The sequence below is a fragment of the Neolamprologus multifasciatus genome, chromosome 15 (assembly GCF_963576455.1).
Source record: "Neolamprologus multifasciatus chromosome 15, fNeoMul1.2, whole genome shotgun sequence".
NCBI classification, from domain to species: domain Eukaryota; kingdom Metazoa; phylum Chordata; class Actinopteri; order Cichliformes; family Cichlidae; genus Neolamprologus; species Neolamprologus multifasciatus.
The window spans coordinates 23,399,313-23,419,668 of NC_140453.1; the positions used below are offsets into that span (position 1 = coordinate 23,399,313).

The following is a 20,356-nucleotide window of genomic DNA, read 5'->3' on the forward strand; positions in this document are numbered from 1 at the left end:
TCTGTAAAAACTTAATTGTTTTTTGTTTGTATTAAAACAGTCTACATGCTGGACGGTCAGATTTTTTTTAAATTATTGATATAAAGACAAGATGACACTGAGGGTTTTATTCTAAATTAGTCCACACATTTAGCACGAGCAGTGCAAGTCTTGACCACAAGCTTAAGAATTTAAACATCTGTCACATTTTTTCTTGTTTTACTAAACGCTAAAATCAAATGAAATGAAATCTCACTGAAATAATTTTTAACTGAGGAAATAATTTATTTTAAAAGTCTTCCTGTTTAAAAAATAACAAAAATAAATCCAAAACTTTCAATAAAACTAAGCACACTTGTTGGAATGTGTGTGATCTGATATTTTAACACATCAGTCCCACAGATAAACTGAGCCAAAAAAATTTCTTTACTTTTCCAAATTTTACACACTGAACTTTCTCTGGCTCTAGTTTTAAAAGAATGCCAGAAAACCCGGCAGTCTCCTCCTTTCAGAATAAAAGCGTGCTGACATGAATAAAACTATTATACTGTAAAACAACTCTTTACTGAAACTATTTAAAGTTTCTGGTTAGAATTTCTATCAAACTCTGTTGGCCAATCAGAGGAGAGTTGCTTAAATGTTCACTTAAAATGCTTCAGCAAGAAACTTTTATTGTCTGATAAGAAGTTAAGAAGATAAGAAGTTATCAAAACAGAAATTCTGAAATTTCTGATTTGGTTAAATTCTGATCAGTTAATCCGAATGATTAATATTTCTAGAAAAAAAATAATTTCACTCTATAAAATTAAGCATTTTGATAATTTCTTAATTCTTTAAGTTTCAGCTTCTCATAAATTCATATTGAGTTTTTATGTTTTGTCTGTTGATATTTGAGTGTTTCTGGGTTTTACAGTTCACACAGTACTTTCTTTCAAAACACTGAATCAGGCACAAAAACACCTCCAACAGTAATTTGAAGTATTTCAAAATTCAAAAATATATAATTAAAATTAAAATACTTAAAAATGTTATAAAAATTATAATTAAATATTTTACAAAAAAACCCTTAAAAAACAAAACAAAAAACAGACCCCAAAAAGCAAAAAGATTCCTGATTTCAATCTGAAGCAACTGAGCAACAACCAATCAGACTCTTTCTTCTGCATCTGCTTCACAGATCTGCCCAGAAACAGTTTAAGCCTCACTTTAACTTTACAAAATAAAAACAAGCCAAAATCAAGTGAAGATGGAAGTTTTAGCCCTGCCTTCCACTTGTCATAAACAAATTGGTGTGCGTGAAAACGTCACATTTACCTGATGGTGCTGCCCCCGGTTGTCTCTGCGATCGTGCCAGTCGTCTCTACGGCGATCGTAGTGCTGCTGCTGCTGCTGCTGCTGCTGCTGGTAGGCGCCCGGCCCCGAGCCTCCGCCACGGTTCCAGTTTTGCTGATACGCCGACTGCTGCGTCTGCATGGCCCGATCCCAGCCATGAACCCCGCCCCTGTACTGCTGCTGCTGCCTGGAGACACGTCAAATCTGCAAGTCAAACTTTTAAAGCTCCAACACAATGAGTAAGAGACACCTGAGGTTAAAAATACTTTCCCACAGGTAACAATAAGGACTCCTTTAAAAACACAGATGCACCGATAAACCAAATATCTGCCTCTAGCCAGTGTTGGAGGGCAGAAATATTCACCTGACGGTTTAATTACATTTGTTTAAAAAGTTTAAAAATGACCTGAAAGAGATGGAAAACTTTCAAGTGTTCAGTTTTTTTGTTATAATGAAGAGTAATTTATTTTACTGACACTGTAAAAACAATACAAATACACAAGAACTAAAATAAACAGAATGTTTGGCATGAGAAGATGACATTTAATCACAATTTAAAAATCACCAATATCATGATCAGTGCATCCCTATTAACACATTTTATATCATTTTTGTTTAATAAGACATAATAGTTTTTCCTAATTTGGACAAAAAGAATATAATAATAATAACCATAATAACAAGAATTACAATAATAACAATAATAAGTTTTTCTTAAAACTTTAAAATTTTGACTAAGTGAACAAACACTCCACTTCCTTATTTGTAAGATCTTCATTAATCAAGTTTCATAGCAGAAATTGTTCTTTTTCGGCACCTTCAGCAGAACATTTGTAACATTTCCCTGTATATTAAATACCCCAAACTTCAATATTATAGTAACATCACACAAAAGAATTTGAACTCATTAACTAGACAAGAATAAGCAATCATAACCAATTAAACAGAATCATTTTCATTTTTCCTTTCCTTTCTTGGGGCTTTTAAACACATTATGTTTTTTGTTTTTACATAACAAAAAAGTAGTAAACGTAATATTTAAATACCCTTAATACCACATTAAAATTAAATTTACAAACCAAAAGTTGTGTGATTGACATAAACGAAAATATACTATTTTATTATAGTATTTACACTCAAGATGTGCTGTGTTTAAAGTACTTTTAAGAATTATTATAAATTTTTTACATGAGCTTCAACCACTGGGTTTTATATCATATTAACAAAACAGCCTAAAATCATGAGTTAAATTAAAAAAGAATCCACAGAATTATTACGACTTATTTTCAGGTGTTCGGCTGATAGCCGTCCACTTACACTCACTAATTACAGCAGTCTAAAATCAGTCACCGCTGTATGTGCACTGGGTTAACACAGACTCTAATTTCCTGCTGGTTTGGCCTCCTGAATCAGAGCGCCGAGCCGTCCTGTTCCATAAATAGCTGAATGATGCAGTGGCTTTACAATTTACAAAAGTGTGGAGGGAGTAAAAGCAGCATCGCTGTGGGCTTCAAATTCTGACAAAACCTTCTGAACAGTTTAAAGCCTTTTATTAGTAAACGTGTATTTGTGTGAACCTGCAGACAAAAAGACGAGAAGCAGGACATTTTAGTCCATTTTTCACTTACTGATCGAGAACCTGTTTTATCTGCACATTGTTTGATTAAAGCAATAAATGAAAACCACAAAAGGACAACCTGTGTATTCTTTGCAGCAGTCTGAATCTTTTATTCATTAAAATGAGGAGAAAAAAATAATTTGGCCAACTTCATAAACTTAAGAAGTTAAGATTAATTCATGTTTGGAGAATTTCCACCCGACTGATCCAAAAAGTCAGTTTCCAATTCTGCTTTGAAGTGGCCTCCTTAAAATCCCCATCGACTCGAGTTTACCGAGGGATCGAGCTGTCAAAGAGTCAAAACGGTCTCTCCTCAGAGACGACTTAGCATCGATGCACATGAAATGAAATGAACCATATTCCCATATGGCCCGAGTCGCCCTCACTCCTGACTTGAGGCGGCCGCGCTGCGTCTGTGGGACCGAGTGCAGAGCTAGTACGCTGCGGCCCTCCAAACGGCCACCGGACAATGTGCCGATCCAGCGGCGATATTAAAGTCTCTTCTGAGGAACAATGAAGAGCAGAAACAGAGCGCCAGCCCCATCCCTCATTACTGAACCATGTCACACTCTGGCCAGCGGTGGACTTAACCAAGCTCTGGAATCCATAATCCCCTCTCTCCAAGTTCCTCCTGCATTTCATTTGGTCCTGTCCTGAGTAGTTAAAGAAACTGTTTTCAGTCGCCGCTAATAACTACTGACCTGAGGTGACACGGAGCCACAATAGGCCTGAAAAGTTGAACGAGAGAACCTGATTAGGACTTTGGAGAGGTCTGGAGCCAGAATCAATAGCCAGTCTGTGCGGGCCAGGCCGAGGCGCAGGGAAACGCCGCGGTCGCCAACAGCATTAGTGATGCCTCATTAAGTTGCACAAACCTCCTCGAGAGAAATTTGTTTTAGAGCGACAAGAAAAAAATCTTAATTCGGACAGAGCCCCCCAACGGAGGGAAGGCAGAGCGGAAAGGCTGGAAATGTGGAGACCACACAGGCCTGGACATGACTCGCACCAATAAAACACACAAATCTGAGGAACATTAGAGACGAGTGGAGGACAAAGTCCAGGACAAACCACCACAAAAAGCTGCTCGTATCCATCGACACAGGTGAAGTTAGCATGTTAAGTGCGAACTTTACTTCCCACGAAAACCAGTTAATGCAGGTTCACAAAGAGCACACTCACCTTGGAAACTGGGGCTGGTGGAAGGAGGGAGGCGCTCCCATCAGACTGTTCTGCCTGGAATCTGCAGGGAACAAAAGACGTGCTTGTGAGTGGTTCTGCTCAAATCTTTTTAAGAAGCTTCAGTGAGCTGCATCTGAAGGCCTTTAACTCAACGTACAACTAAGCAGCGAGGAGGTGGTGTTTGGTGTGCTTTTGTGATTCAGTTTAAATGATAAAATGTGTCAGATTCACATCAACGGGCGACTTTCACTGAGTTAAACTGTTATGAAACCTGAGAGAATCCTTCAGTTTGACTGTTTAAAAGCCAAATGCAGAAGGCTTTGACATTAAACGTGGATGCTAATTAACCCGCCTGATGCCTGCTTAATCCCCAGAGATTAAAAAAACAAAATAAAGAAACAGAATTTAACCAAAAAAAGAAAAAAAAATACTAACTCCTTCATTTCTGTCCTGCACACAGAACGAATCAGTTTCTATGATAAAATTAGGATTTTACAAACGTCGAATCACACTGGGCTCTGGAAGAGTGGAGAGGGGAGACGCATGCGAGGAGGGAGCGGGAGCACCACATTTGCATTTTTTGTTCAGAAAATGAAATAAGCATTCAGCCGGCAGCATTGTCGACGCCTCAAGTACCCTGGTTCCATCGCTGCAAGCCCTTCACAAAGACACACTTTAAAAAATTTTTTAAAAAAAAGAAAAAAAAAAGGGAACGGCTTCTTCCAGATTCACTGTTGCCAAGGCGATGGCCAGCTGCGAGCCGTGGGGCTGTTTGTTTATAGGGGCAGGCCTGCTGAGTGGCTCAGCCCCGGGGTGGGTGAAGGGTGCTGTGAAAAAGGACCCAGAGGCTCACGTTTACAAACCTGGAAGCTTTAAAGTCGGAGTAAAGAAAAAATTATGGACTGGGATGAGTTCGCAGGAGTGTCTGGGTGGAAGAGTGTGGGTATTAGATGAGAGTGGGGGCATTAATATTTGTTCATAAACAGGCTCAGTGATGTGACCGAACGCCTGCATTAATAATTTGACATGCTCAGTCTGCATCGTAAAGACGGCGAACCTGTGTTAACCTTGTTTGAAAGAAGCTTTCCTGTTTTTCTCAGCATGCAATCAGCACAAAATACCGACTGCATTTGAATAAATGATGCTAAAACTTAAAAACGTATGGGTTTGATACAACGTTGCTGATATGAATTTGGCTAAAACCTCATTGCTGGGTGACAAAAACCTAAGCTACTGTTAATACTTCACACATCCAGGAGCAAAGTGAGGATCTGTTGGAGGAGGATGTTGGTGGACCCTGACATTTTTTGTGCATGTTTTCTCTGTAGAACCCCTGAAACACTCTGAGCTATGAAAGTGATGCAGTTTATCCCCTAACAGCTGTACATTTCATTTTTGGGCTTTATTGAGGCTAATTTAAAAGGAAATAAAATGTGTGATGGCAACTATGTCTTAAACTGTTTTCCTTTAGTCCTCTTTACACTTCTTGGTACAAGTTACATATAACAAACTAGTCAGTAATAGGTTTCTCTGGTTTACGACATAACAGTAATAACAATAGCAATAATAACATTCATAACAACAACTTGTAAGACATTTTTGAAAACACATTTACAAAGGGCTTCACAATTAGATTCAAACCACACATTAAGTAGACATGTTCCAGTATACAGATGCAGAGTCACACCATCCAACATACACACTTTTATACACATTTCAGATGTAAACAAAGACAAAGACAACCGAGAAAGACAAAGGAAAAGTGAACCTATTAAAATTAGTTTTCAGCAATAAAAACCACATGACGAGTTGACCTCAATTTCCAGATGACCTGAAAGACCAAGTCCAGTCATAAGGTCTCATAAGCAGAAGGCATTCTCTCCAATATCTTCTATAAGTTTGGCTAATTAGCATTAAAACTAATGTCAGCATTCAATAGCGCCGTCACTGTGACCCCACTAACATGCTGACATCAGCATGTAGTTTAAAACACCGCCGAGTCAATCGCAGTGTGATGGAGAGATTAACTTAAAATCTTACATGGACAGTAGCATCAGTTTCTGTAGCTCTTTGGCTAAACAGAGTGAGGAATTATGTTAATAAGGCCAATGGAGAGGCTTCAAAAAGCCAAGAGAATGTAGCCTCAAGGTATTGACACGGTCATTGGTTCAAAGGTTGGCTTGAAAAATACAGGAGAAGTGAATCAGTGGAGATAAAGACAAAGAGGAAAACACTCAAAGAATCAAACATTGCAAAAAAGATTATGACACTGCATTGGGGCAAAGCTACATAAGCAACAACTACACTAACAGGCATGCGAGTAGCTGGCGTTACCATCTTCTGCACATATTTTTCCAAAATATAGATGTGGGTCTGCAAAGTTCTGAGCAGCACCAAACCAGACTCTTTTTGCTAGTTTTAATCATTGTGTTTAAATTTTAACTTCAAAGCACCTCAAATATTTAAAATGACACTAATTTGTAAACTCTAAATTCCAGACATGTTAGTACCCACTTTAGGATCACAACAGGACAATAATCTGCCACTGAAAACTTCCTGTTGGTTTAGTAGAATAAATAAAATCTGCCTGACAATACTGGGGGATGTCTGGCAATCAGATAGAAATCCTGAGTTTGGGATGCTGATAAGATCTCCAGCCAACTGATGCAGATAAAAACAAACAAACAAACAAACAAATTAATCAGAATCACCTGATCAACTAAAGGCAAGTGGGAAATCCTGCAGCCGTTCTCTGCTGACCACAGCAAAAAGCAGTAAAACACACAATTAGCAGCAAGCAGGCAGACTGCTGCTGACACATTCTTATTTTGTTTTTGTCATTCAGTTTTCATGTTTGATTATCTCCTCCACCAACAAACTTTAAGTGGACCACCCAGTTGGGCTCCAATTATAACTCCACAACCCTCTGGCTTCCCCCCCCCATCACCAGTGATGATTCAAAAGAGAGAATTACAAGTGGACACCTGTCAATCTCCTTAATTAACAATGATCTGAAAGTGTATAGACTTCCAGTCTGCGCCGGACAAAAGCCAACAAAGGATTACGCTTTAAATCCTTAAAACGCGCTGTGTCCACTGTATTAATGCAGGGATTACAAGCGCGCTAAACAACTAAACGTCTCTCTCCACATCGCTTCAATTAGTTCAGCGACTAGTTGACTCAGATCCCAGAAGGAGGACAGTAACTTTTCTATTAGTTGGACAAAACTTTAGCAACCTGCTCCTGCTGCTGCTCCACAAACCGAGAGGTAATTTCAGAAGAAAGAAAAAAAAAAGACAAATGACTGCGACATGGCTGGAATTAGAATAAGAGCATTTTACTGGGACAGACATAATTGCAGAATCATGAGGACCTGGTAATTTATACATTCACCAATACGTCAAGGAAAGATGCCACAAAATGTTATATAACTGGTAGAAAAATTAGAATAAAACTTGTTATTGACAGTTTCAAGCAGATTTGTGACGCTCTGGTTAAAATCCAGCCAGAACTGCAATCATACCATTAGCTTACTACTACATGAGTAGATGAATTTCAAATGATCTGTATTTTATTTTGTCTGTTTGGGATACGTGATTTTCACTAGTTTGTTTTAAGTCCTTTTTGTTTCACGATTATACCACCGGTTGCTCTGGCTATGTCACACGGCCTCTGCAACCTCAGTGGGTTTTTTTTTATTATAGTTTGTGCTTACAAGGAATAACTTACTCAATAAGGAGTAAATGTATTTTTGAGAAAAACAGCCGTTTCCATCACGGGGGGCAGGTTCTGACTGTGGACGGCTGAGCAGTCATTCTTGTTATATGTCTTTAAAGTCCGCTTGAAGTCAGGAGCCTGGGAGCTTCATGTGGTCACAAAAAACAGGCAAGAACATGGACGTCATGATGAACTCTCATGCTAACCACCAGATGGCAAATTACGTCACTGGGACCCAAGCAGACCATAGTGGATTTGCAGACATCGAAGGTGTAATGGTGATTTTAAAAAGCCTGGGTCTATTTTCCCAATAGACTACCTTGAGTCTTTTCCCAGCCACAGGAGTCGCCCCAGCTGGCCATTAGAAACAATGCAAGTTCAGAGAGTTCTTCATTACCATCAGGTCATCTATCACATGTGCCATCTATCACATGTACCACAGAATTCACCTGACAATAACCTTAATGACAATTTAGCATCTGGGCCAACGTGCACCGTCTCTCGGATGACTACTAATGACTACTAAAGTTCATATCTGGAGTGCATGTGTGAAAATGCAAACAGGTTTTTACACCTACATTTCTGAGGTTACAGAATTTACGTTAAAGTGGACATAAAGCTAATCTTCGTTAATAATAACAATAATAATAATAATAATAATAATTTTGTTTACATAAAAATGTTCTCCACCACAACTCGAAAACCTTTAGAGAAACATAAAGAACAAAAATACTCGAGGCCACATAAAATCCAATGACTGTCGATCCACCAGCCTGTGTGAGCAGCCATTATGTGTAGCTGCTACTCTGAAGTGGACTTTGGGAGGCTTATCGGCCACTGTGGCTGCTGGATCAAACAGTTACTTTGCTGCTCTGGTTAAAATTTGGTGTCACTGCATGTCAAGACAATAATGGCCACCAGCAGAGACTCCCCTGGCTGGTTATTAAACACCAGCTGGTTTGGCTGTGGCACACAAAGCTCAGCAGCATGTTTCAGAGGCTGCGTGTTGACACATCACCGCAGGAGGTAGCCACGTCGTCAAAGGGGCAAGTTAACTTTGGTTTCAACCCTCTTCAGAGCGCATCACACACCCAATGGCACTGGAGCCTCCCGGATGCTTTTATCAGAGGGGGCCAGTGTCCAGCGGAGCCACTCGACAGTCTCATTATCGGCCCCCGGTCTCCCACAACACTAATCAGCAACCAAGCAAAGCCACCACACAAAAGCCCAGCAAAGCCTGCAGTGATTACTGGGCGAGCAGAGGATTGGCCCTGAGAAAGTGTTACCAGGACAAAAGCAAGCCTCTGGCCTCCTGGTGCAGAATAAGGCCTACTTGTGTGGATAATCGCATTCCAGGAGTCGCTGATATTAGAACTGGACCATGTTCAGTTTTTACCATAAAAGTTAAAAAGAATCAGAAGAGATGAACAAATAATTTAATCACCTCTTATGAAAGAAAAAAAATCCACACTTTATATACAAATCTTATTTTGCTCCACACAGATGAAACTCAGAGCACATTTTATGCTGGAATCACTTCAGGTGCTCAATAAACTTTGCAGGTCTAGATATAAGCAAGCCAGTCAACACAGAATAGCACAAAAGGTGAGCTAACACTGAAGGCAGCCAATTTCACCTGAGGCAAGGGACTGAAAACATCTAAATGGAACATAACCAGAAGATCGTCCATCCACTCACAGTCAGTCAACCTCGGTTTTCAAAGAATATCAGCTACACACTGGCACACATATGAAATCGTGTCGAAGTCCTTCAAGAATTAACTCTGGCAATTCGACAATCATGTTGCAACTTAGATCTCTGCGGTCAGGGACGGAGTCAATCTGACGCATTATCACAGATATCAAAACGTCTGCAGACAGTGTGGCATTTGTGACATGTGCTCTAGGCGCCATCGGTGGATCTGCCTGTTCTGGTGTTCTTGAGCAAATGCCAATTGAGCTCCACGGTGCTGGGCTCTGAGTGTCGGTCCCACTAAAGGATGTGAGGCCCTGGTGCCTCACTCAAGGAGTCTGACTCTGACAGTTTTGTCAGAAACATGCTGGAAGTAATTTTGTAGAGCTCTGACAGTGCCCTGTCCAGCTCTCATCATGTAACGCCCACTTTCCTAGTATCTCCTCACATTCTTGATGCTGTGCTGACAGACACAGCAAACCTTCACAAATAGCATTTAAGGATGCGCCCCCATCCTGGAGGAGCTGGAGTCCCTGTGCAACCTGCATGGGCTGCAGATACTGTGTCACACCACCATCAGTGAGCAGGACACAGAATTTCACTGCAAGGGAGCCAAAGAAGGTGAAATAAATTCACAATGGTTTGTGTTTCATAACGTGACATATCGATACCCCCCTGAAGTTTAGCTGACTCTGTGTGATACCATGATCGAGTGTGCCATTAACTTTTTTTTTAAATGAGCAGTACATTTGCAGATTGGTCTTTAGTGAAACTGAGATTAACACACCCGCATTAATTCAAAACTGAGCACAGAAAAGCTTTAAAACTTCAGGAGGAAAAAAGAAAATGTAAAAATCGAATAAAATATAAACGCTACCTTTGTCAATGACATATTCTATTTCAGGTACTTCAAGCTGATAAAATAAAAATCATCCTGTGTCACCAGAACCGGACGAGCAGGATTTAAAATGATTCCCTTTTATTGAAATAATTTCTCCGTGAATGATAGGACAAATATAGAGCTGGGGGTGGTGAACATCCCGGGCTGCTAATTGGCAAGTTTAACACTAAGAACGAGCAACAGAGGCCAAGGGAGGTGCTGCCGCAATCCGGAGGAGCCAAAAGCCCCCCATTTGCATCAAGTGCCACCAGAATAGCCGAGACTCCCCCGCACGCCATCAGTGGGCAGATGAGATTATTCATCTACTTGCAAATTGGCACATCAAAGTCAAACTGGAGGAGAGCTGGCAGAGGACCGCGGGGCCAGGGCCGAGGCCGAGCACAGACCGTGATTAGGAACTGGGAGACGGATTCTGCCTCCATATGTGACGAGCTGTTCAACTGCATGTGATGAACATAATCATATAACACAATTATTTGTGTCTCCGTTTGGCAGCTGCAGCGCCCAATTTCCTCAGAGTGAAATGGCAACGGTGTCCGTTCCAGATGTGACCTGATTAGTCAGTAACTACATCAGTCCATCGGTGGAAAATTAAGACGTCATTTTTAAGATCAATTACTTTTTTTATTCACAGCTGATTCGCTCAAAAACAACCTAGAAAAGATGCATCTTCCTCCTTTTTGTGCCATGTGGTACAAATAACCAATAAATTGCTTAAATCATCGTGACATGAATGGTTCACCGCAGCAGTCGCCGCCTTCTTCTGCCAGTTGAAAAAAGAAATTCAAAATGGCTTCATACACACATTTAATCCACTTTGAGGGACAACTATTTATAATGATGGCGATCAAAGATAGTCAGAGACGTTACTTGAAGAAGAAAAAAGTCACTTAAAGAAGGCTCATAACCAAAGAAAGAACCAACCACCAGCTGACCTAGAAAATATCAGAGCCAATCGTGCCTGGCATAAAATGGATAATAATGGGAAAAAGAAAGTACAACTTCTTCCACTTCTATGGTTTAATGTATCAAAATTCATAACAAAGATCATCAATACATCATCAGATTAACACTGTTTTTCACTTAACTAAACCAAAATGCAGAAGCAGTCTGTAAAAAACAAATTCCACCCCATGATTAAGCAGCTTGTAGAAACACCTCGTGCACGACCTAGTTCTGACCAAGCTTCAGCTGTCAGGCAGATGGCCTCACATTTGACTCTAAAATACTTTGGTATACAGAGAAGTTCAAAGTCGCCTCAATGACTGCAAGGTGCCCGGATCAACACCTCTGTGCTGACAGCTGGTGTGAGGTATTTGCAGGCCAAAGGACATCAGACCATAAGTCTTGTTTTTTGTTCAGATCACTCTGCTAAGATTCAAACACACTGCTTCTGGTGTGATCTGTCATGTGCTGTTGTTCATCTAAGGTCTACAGATGAGACGTATGATATATTTAACAGACTGGATATGTAAAATCTTACAACTTAAAGAGGTCACACTTCCTTTTTAACATGACTACAGTTCTTTGAAATCCACCTGAAGAGGCATTTTACCTTTTGCTGAATATTTTAGCTTTTCTTCGTCTCTGCTAAAGGGATAAAAATATTTAGAATAACACGTGAATGTCAAAGCCTCGTGATGAAAGCTTTACGCTCTGTCATGAAAAGCAAGGCCGTCAGAATGTGCAAAGAAAAAGAGAGCATTCCAGAGAGGAACGCCAAAAGAAAGTTTTTACTGAATTTAATGGACCAGGTACTGTTGGTGGGGGGTGCATTAAACCAAAACATCTCAATTGATTTTTTGAGCTCAAGGTTACAGCAGCAAACTCAACAATTCACCCAATTTCAAACGCTCATCAGTGGCCTTACAGCAGCAGTTTGATGAGGTCCACTTACTTTTGAACAAACTTTGATCTGAGTGTGTTGTCAGATTTACTCTCAGTGTGGTAAACTCAGATGTAAATACTTTTAATTTTTAGATTAGAAAATTGTTGTTTATTTGTGTAGAGAAGGGATAAAGAAACGTTTTAAAAAAACTACACTTGAAAAATATTTGCACTTTCTTAATTAGAATGAATCCAAAATTAATCTGAAAAATGAAAATAAAGACTGAAAATTTTAAAATGCTCCAAGATCACTTTTAAATTACTAAAATCACTTTAATCCTTTGGTAAAGTCACATTTGACCAAACTTTCCAGGATGCTTTGGATTTGTCGAGAATTTTAATAAAGAAAAAAAAGAGCCATGAAGATTTTTGTCTTTATTTCTAAGTCTAAAATATTGTAATTATTATTTTTCAAATTAATCAAATTAATGGTAACAGGATAGGACAGGACGAAGCAGGAATGCTGGACTATGAAACAGCATGTCCCCAATCCATGAACACGTTAGAGTCTTGAGTGTAATGCATCTCACACTGTTTTACTTAAAAGAGGACTTACTGCAGGACTGGCTCTTTCGTCGGCCTACACAGTTGCTTTTTTGAGGCCTTGGATTGTTAAATTGTAAAATGAGAGTCTTTCTGGCTCCCTGGTATGGAATAAATTTTAATTAAACGCTCATCTACAATTTTATTTGCTTTTATATTGATGCAAACAGCCTTAAATACATCATTCTGAATCAAACTGAATTTTGTGAACTATTTATGAACCAGAAATGTTCCATCTTCAAATTGAGGACATTTTTTTTAAGATAGTGGCCAATCGAGGGAGCTTTAAAGATGATTCAGGGGGCTTAAGGTTAGGGCTGCGGTTTTCAAACTTGTGAGGCTTTGACAAAAACTGTGAGACAAAGTTAAATGGATGTTTGCTGGTGGGGTTGCTAATGCTAATGCGCTAACCCTTGTTTCTGTAAAATTCATTGTGGATCCTTTTTTTATTGTTAAAGACCACTAAAAAAATCTTTACTGGTTTCTGAACAAAGAAAAATGTTCGGTTAAACACTGAGTAGAGCAAAAATAAGGCCTTGCATTACATCAGTGTGTGTTTGTGTGTGTGTCTTACGTTGAAAAGACTGGTGGCCACCGCTGTGTGAAGGTCGGTAGCCTCCTTGGTTGTAGCTGCTTGGCGGTGGAGTGCTGCTGTATTGTCCTCCACCTTGTTGGCTTCTGTTCAGATTGTGGCTGAAGAGAGAAGAAGAAGCTATGACGTTAAAAACTAATTTAAAAATAAAGAAAGTTCCATTGTAACCTTTACACACACCCGGTATTAACCTTAATGTCTGGGCAGTGTCTGGAGACTGAAGTGGGTAAAAATGGTCTGAATATGCTGAATATAAAACAAAGGAAGAAGATTGCTGCTTTCAGCTTTTTAGTCTTAGCATTACTCATCAATTATGTTTGATAACACTGTTTTTTATTTAAATGCAGGATAGAAGATAGAAGAGCAAATGCCAGAGTAACATTGAATTACTTTTAAACTTTCCACCATACACTCACTGGCCACCCTACCTCGGCACACTTTTCATAGTACCAGGTTGGATCCCCTTTTGCTGTCAGAACCATCTTAGTTCTTTGTGGCACAGATTCAACAAGGTGCCGAAAACGTTGCTCAGAGGTTTTGGTCCATATTAAAATGACAGCATCGAACAGTTACTGAACAAGTCCGGCTTTGCTGTACCAATAAATTCCTCACACCATTACTCCAGCAGCAGTCTGACCTGTTGATACCAGGCAGGATGGACCCATGCTTTTATGCTGTTTATGCCAAATTCTGATGTCACTATCTGAATGTGGCAGGAGAAATTGAGACTCATCAGACCAGGCAACTTTTTTCCCCCCCAAGTTTTCTGTTGTCCAGTTTTGATGAGTCAGTGTGACAGTTGTGGCATTTGGTGAGGTTGTTGTTGTATTTTGCAAACAAACCAAACCAAAGCACTTAACACATAAGGGTTAAATGATTCAGTGAGCTGTTCTGCCCGGCCTTTTTCCACACAAGAGCCTGTGTCCTACCAGAAATGTCATATGACCTCTGGCCTCTTCCTAAACTGAACACACACACCCATAACTGCACAATTTAAAAATCAAAGCAATAAAAAAATTCATTTCCTTCAGGTTTTCCTGCTCGCCATCCTGCGCGCACCTGCCCGTGTGGTCCCATCAAGGCACATAACGGCCCGAATCACTGAATTAACGACTTACTTTAGCGGGGGGGAAAAAAGGAATACATTATGTTTCTTCAAATCTGTGCATAATTAATTCCCACAGTTGGGCCGTGCCAGATGTTCAATTATTCACATTTCCTTAATGATAATATCAATGTGTGGTGAAGAGAGCCTAGATCATAATCAAGGATGGCTGGTTAATGGGGGCCACTGTGGGGGGGAGGCAGTAAACATTTAAATACATCTTTGTTTTTAAAAATACTTAAAACTACTGTACTGAGTCACGGCAGACAGACTTGGATGCTTTAAAATGATCTCATCACACAGAGCGAGGAGCTTCAGAGACAGGTGTATTTACCGAAGTTGATCAAACCATCGATGAACCATGACAAAAGTTTCAGGATGCAAAGTTATATTAAAAAGGCATCACTGTTTGCTGTTCAAAATAGAAGCATGGAAAATACTCTGTAACAAAGATATGGTTATGCACTGCTTGTAAAAAACAAACAAACAAAAAAACCCTTTCATCACAGTATAATACAAAACCTGTGTAACTCCAGGTAAACCATTGCTCTCTCCTCATCTCTCCTGACCCATTTTTCTCCAATTTGCTTTTTGCTAATGTCCTCATCAGTTCTGGGAGAATTCAGGCTCATTCAGGTCGCACAGACAGTCCAGCTCCAGGTTTGCTGTGTCTCTCAGCACAGTCTCAAAAGTGGAAAGGAAATATCAGGAGAGCAGGACTGTATCTTGCTCGTCTCTGTACGGAGGAACAGGAAGAGCCCTGCAACATGATGGCCAGGAACAGACTCCCTGAGGGTGGCATAACTGACAGGTCCACCACTACTGCCCCATTCTCTTTGTAATTGAGAGCAAGTTCACAATGAACACACGTAAAACGTGAAAAAGCTGGGAGATGCCATTGTGAACATTATACCAGCCGCAACATCCCCCAGCATGACCAGTTTGGCAGTGGGTCTGTGGTCTGGGGAGATGTATCCCTGGAGTGTAGAGGGCCTCCATTATCCTGACTGAGATTCTCATCATATATGAATAAGGAATGCAGCACTGTACAGCTGTTCTCCTCACACCTACCGATTTCTGGACTAACCGGGGCCTGTTAGGAAATGTAAACAAACGACCCAACAGCAGTCCTGATTTGCCTGACTGAGGTGAATGTGAGAATGGAAAAAGTCTGAACCATTTTCACTCGAAATTCATGGTGGTAACATTGATTATATTAAAAATGTAAATATGAACATACCCCAGAGCCCTGAAGCCAGACTGGTCCAGGTGAGCCTGCTGCCTGTTTGGGTTGAAACCCAGCTGAGGCCTCCAAGATTGCCCGTTCCCTCTCACCCAGTCCTCGGGTTTCAGAACCTTACTGGGAATCCTGAAAGACAGCATTATGATGTGAAAAGGGTTTCCTTTTATTGACATATATGAGAGAGGGAAGGGTGCCCATCGTGTTTACCTGAAACCCTCAAATCTATCAGTGACGCCTTTGTAGGAAAAAAAAAAATCCAGGTCTCAACACCACTGAAATGCTGCCAGTGAATTGTAGGAGGACTCGTATTTGATGAAGGACTCGTATTTTTACCTACAAACTTTGTGATTGTGATCTTAGTGCAGTTCTGTATTTTTCAGAAACAAAAAAAAACCCATTTTTTTCCTTTTCTCTACCTGAGTTTACCGCCTCTGTCACAACTGAAAATACACTTTTTTACCGCTCTTGTTGACAAAAGTGGATGAATCTGTGTCTGTGACACAGTGTTGTTCTCTCATTTTCACAGTTTCAAGTCATGCTGGAGAACTTCAGAAGTGGAGGATTTAGTCGGCAAAGGTTTTCTTTTTTACTTTTTAAAACAGCCTCTGTGTTCTTCCTGGCTCTGACTTCCTGCATCACTCTGGTATATGCTGATTGAGCAAGATCAGCTCCAGTGCCCAGTGTCAAAGGTCTCAAAGCACTTGCACAGTTGAGTCCTGCAACATCATTGTGTCTTTTCTCCATCGTTTTCTGCAGTGTTAACATCTGCCCGCTTTCTTCCAGGAGCTTCCTTTAATATGAAGACACTGACTAGGCCAATTCTGTACTGAATAAGCCTTGAAACTGGGGATTCACATCATAAACCAAATTTGGAAGGTTTTTTTAAGGTTATATATTAACGGTGCTCTGAAATCCTTTTTCCATAGACTTCAATAGAACTAACTACCTTTCTGCAAACAGAGAAAGGTAGTTAGTTGTAACGATTTATATAATTTCTAGGAACAAACTGACCTAAAGGATGCTGAGAGCCTGAGACAAATCAGACATTCACAACCTATTGAGAAATGAATCAACGCGTACTTGGTCTTGGTCTTTTCATGAAATTGTTACAATAAGAAAAATAACTGCTGTATTCTTTAGGAATTACAAGGGCAAACGAAAAAACTATTTCTGCACCTGAAATGAATAAAGCCTTTAATGTTCAACCAGGAATTCATGAGATAAATGCAAAAAGGAAGAAAAATCCTTACTTTGCTCCAGGCAGGAGGACCGCCTTGAACACAAAGCCATCTGGATACTGGGGATCCTTGAACTTCACTCTGAAAAGAAAATTAAAATCATTTGCAACTGACCACAACAAGAGTTCCATTAGCTCATACTTTTTTAAAGCAAGAATTTCAGAGAAGCAAAATAAATCTCCGCCTCAGAGATCCTGAGACCATGATGGTTCAAATGTTGTCATTTTCTTCTTAACCTCCCTCGCCTACTTCGCTCAGTCATTTTCAACACGTGCCCAAATGTCTTTTCATCCTTGAAGAATGGCTCATATTACAGTAATGAAAGGGGGGATGGTGCGTACATAGCTCAAAACTATGAGGCGATAATAATGTGCTGTCAAACAGCTTTGAGCACCAATGGAAACATGACGACATCAGTGAAGCTTGTAATAAAAACGATAAGAAAAAAAAAAGACTAATCTGGGATGGTCTGTCATAATGTCCATCAGAATCAGATTTTTTAGCTTATTTTTGGAAGTGGATGCAACAGTTTGTCATGTTTTTTTGTGCGACATCTGTGTTAAAGTTGGGATTCAACTCAAAACTGAGATTTTTAAAAATAAAATATTTTCTCATCTAAATTTTTCAGGTCATCCAATTTGGGCTACTTGTAGACAACAGATTTCACCACTGCTGATGAGAATCTGGCCTCCAACTTTGACTCCAAATGGCAGTTTTCAGTGGACGAGTCAGTGGTGTTGAAGCCCAAAGGAAATGCATAAGGTCAGAAGGTCAGCAGTGAGACCAGGACCTTACTTTTTACGTATCAGATTATCAGGGATGCCCAATTCCAATGCATTGTAATAGAGAAATATTTGCTCTATTTTGGTGCCTTCCATGCTGCACATGTCTCAATATGACTTCCCCTTTTTCTGTAAAACTTAATTAAAGGGTTGTGGCTTTGATACCATAAAGATCAGCATGCACTGCAGATGCAGAATTGGACTTTCAGAGAGGGAAGTGGAGAAAAGAAAGAAAGAAAAATAAAAACAGCAGGAATGTTTGATACAGTCCAGAAGGGCACAAGCAGACAAACCTGAAGCGGACATCAGCCAAATTCAAATCAGGGGTTTTTGCTTTTTATAAGTATAGTTGTGGAATTTTTATACATAGGGATTAAACAAGAAAAAACGACATGACCATGAATAATTAAAGACACCTCATGTGTGAACTATCACCAAGAAATATGTAAAAAAAAAAAAAAAAAAATTACACAAAACTGAACATTTTACTTGGTGCCAAAAATATTTAATCTGACCATTTAACTGCAATTGTAAAGGCGTTTCCCGTTCTTTGTTCACCTCCAGCCATACTTGACATCATCGTCATTGTTGGTGGAATTTTAAGTTAAATCCAATGAGTCTTCCCGACATGTACAGTAAATATCAATGCTACAAAAGAAGTTTGTGTTGACTTACCCGATTGCAGTGTTCTGTGAAATATCTCGCAGCATTGGAACAGGCGACCTCACCGTACTGCAGGATAACCAAAAACAAATACATGAGGCAGATGTCACATTTACCCAGCTCGTCTTCCATTGGCTTAGAGCGGTGGCAACATGGCACAAGAGGCAGAGAAATGAGAATAAAGTCGGTGTTCCTTACTTATCTGGTAGAATAGGGTCGTCATCGAGATTTAGTCTACCTTGGATTCCATGGCACAGCTCTGCAGGGATCTCAGTGTCCTGATGGAGACAAAGCTGCAGTTTGTATCCACAAATAAATGATAGTTTAATGCAGCAACACTCTATTATTATGCTTCCTCTGATCTTCTTAGGCCAAGGACATAAAAGAAGAAAAAAAACCCTAAAACATCTAAAAAAAAAAAAAAAAAAAGAGGCATTTTTTACAATTCTCTAGCATCTTTTTAAAGAAGTTTTTTTAAAATACCATCATCTAGAAAATATTTGAGCTCCAAATAAATTCTTGAGGGTAAATATCTGTTACTATGACTCTGTGAGTACATTACACATATTCTAAACTAGTGTCACCTGCCTTGTATATGAGCAGCAGCAAATAAAATGTCAGTCCTCTACCTGAAAAACTGCTTTCTACGGGTCTGCCGTTAGAGATCACACATCCAAATATTTCAGGGACTTCAAGCATCCACATTCTATGTTGACTTGAGTCCACACTCAAAGCCATAGTACCAGAAATTTACCCTAAAAATGTGAAGGACCTACTTCAAGTAGTTTTATAGATAATGGAATTTTAAAATGGACCCTCAAAAAAAAAAAAAAAAGGAAAGAAAAAAAAGGAATTTTTGTGGCCAAAACTGAGATGGTCAGGTGGGAAGATTTTTCATTTTAAACTGCATGTCTGCGCAGGAGGTTTTTGTCAAATGTTTTTCAGTAGTTCATCTCATCCTCACCTGACAGTTTTATTTATTTATCAAATCTGTACCTGTCGTCTAGACGGGCTACATAAAAGTTCAAGTTTATGTAACTGCAGGAGAAGAGGGTCCTCTGAGATGAAGGCTTTTCTCTCGTGGAACGCAGCGATAAATAAAACCTGCATTATTCTTTCAGTCAGACTGCGAGGCCTCTGAAACTCTGAATCCTCTAGATGAACTAATTTTCCTTCGCATCAAATTCATTTCATCGCTGAAAGCAAAGCACACAGAAGCTTGCTTGACTGTTCAGATGCACTCATTAAGAAGTATTTACCCAGCAAGTCTACGCATCGATTGCTTCGGTTTGCAAATGCATAATCAGTGAGACTAAACTCAAAGCGGGCGACACCTGCACAGCTTCAGCGCACATCTGCCGCACAGTGACGCAGCAGCATATCAAAGTTTGAGCCGCAGAAGAAGAAGACTGTTATTACAGACACAAAACAGCTGACTGTGTGTGTTCCTGTCTAGCTATCTTTGTGAGGACCGAAATCTGCAAAAAAAAGTTTCATTTAGTTAACTTTCATAGAAGTTTTTATTGCACAGTCCTAGGGGCCGCTGGATCATCCAGATTTTTCCTTTGAAATTGCTGTTGAACTTATCTGCTCCTCTTCTCCTTTTCCTCGATGGTCCTCTTCGCATATACTGTATCCGATCCCTGTGACTGACACACTCACCCGTCCTCACAAGTTTAAAGGCCTTTTTGAGGCTCAAAATGTGGTTTTAGTGTCAGAGTTACAATTGGGTTATGGTTAGGTTTAGGTTTAGGCATTCATTTTCATTTTTAATGGTTAGGGTAAGGGGCTAGGGAAACCATTGTGTCAATGAAGGTCCTCACTAAGATAGCTGAACAGGGTTGTGTGTGTGTGTGTGTGTGTGTGTGTGTGTGTGTGTGTGTGT

General features: G+C 39.9%; 1 protein-coding gene across 1 annotated transcript in view; it reads right to left on the reverse strand.

The window, feature by feature from the left end:
• The window catches only part of xrn2 (5'-3' exoribonuclease 2), a 44,267-nt gene that overhangs the window by 605 nt on the left and 23,306 nt on the right, over window positions 1-20,356 (reverse strand). The window contains exons 25-31 of the mRNA XM_085133082.1: window positions 18,670-18,749; window positions 18,484-18,540; window positions 17,039-17,107; window positions 15,786-15,914; window positions 13,423-13,541; window positions 4,109-4,169; window positions 1,294-1,498 (exon numbers count right to left, since the gene is read on the reverse strand). Of these exons, the coding sequence (XP_084989208.1) occupies window positions 1,294-1,498; window positions 4,109-4,169; window positions 13,423-13,541; window positions 15,786-15,914; window positions 17,039-17,107; window positions 18,484-18,540; window positions 18,670-18,749 (720 nt within the window). The remainder of the gene's footprint in view (window positions 1-1,293; window positions 1,499-4,108; window positions 4,170-13,422; window positions 13,542-15,785; window positions 15,915-17,038; window positions 17,108-18,483; window positions 18,541-18,669; window positions 18,750-20,356) is intronic.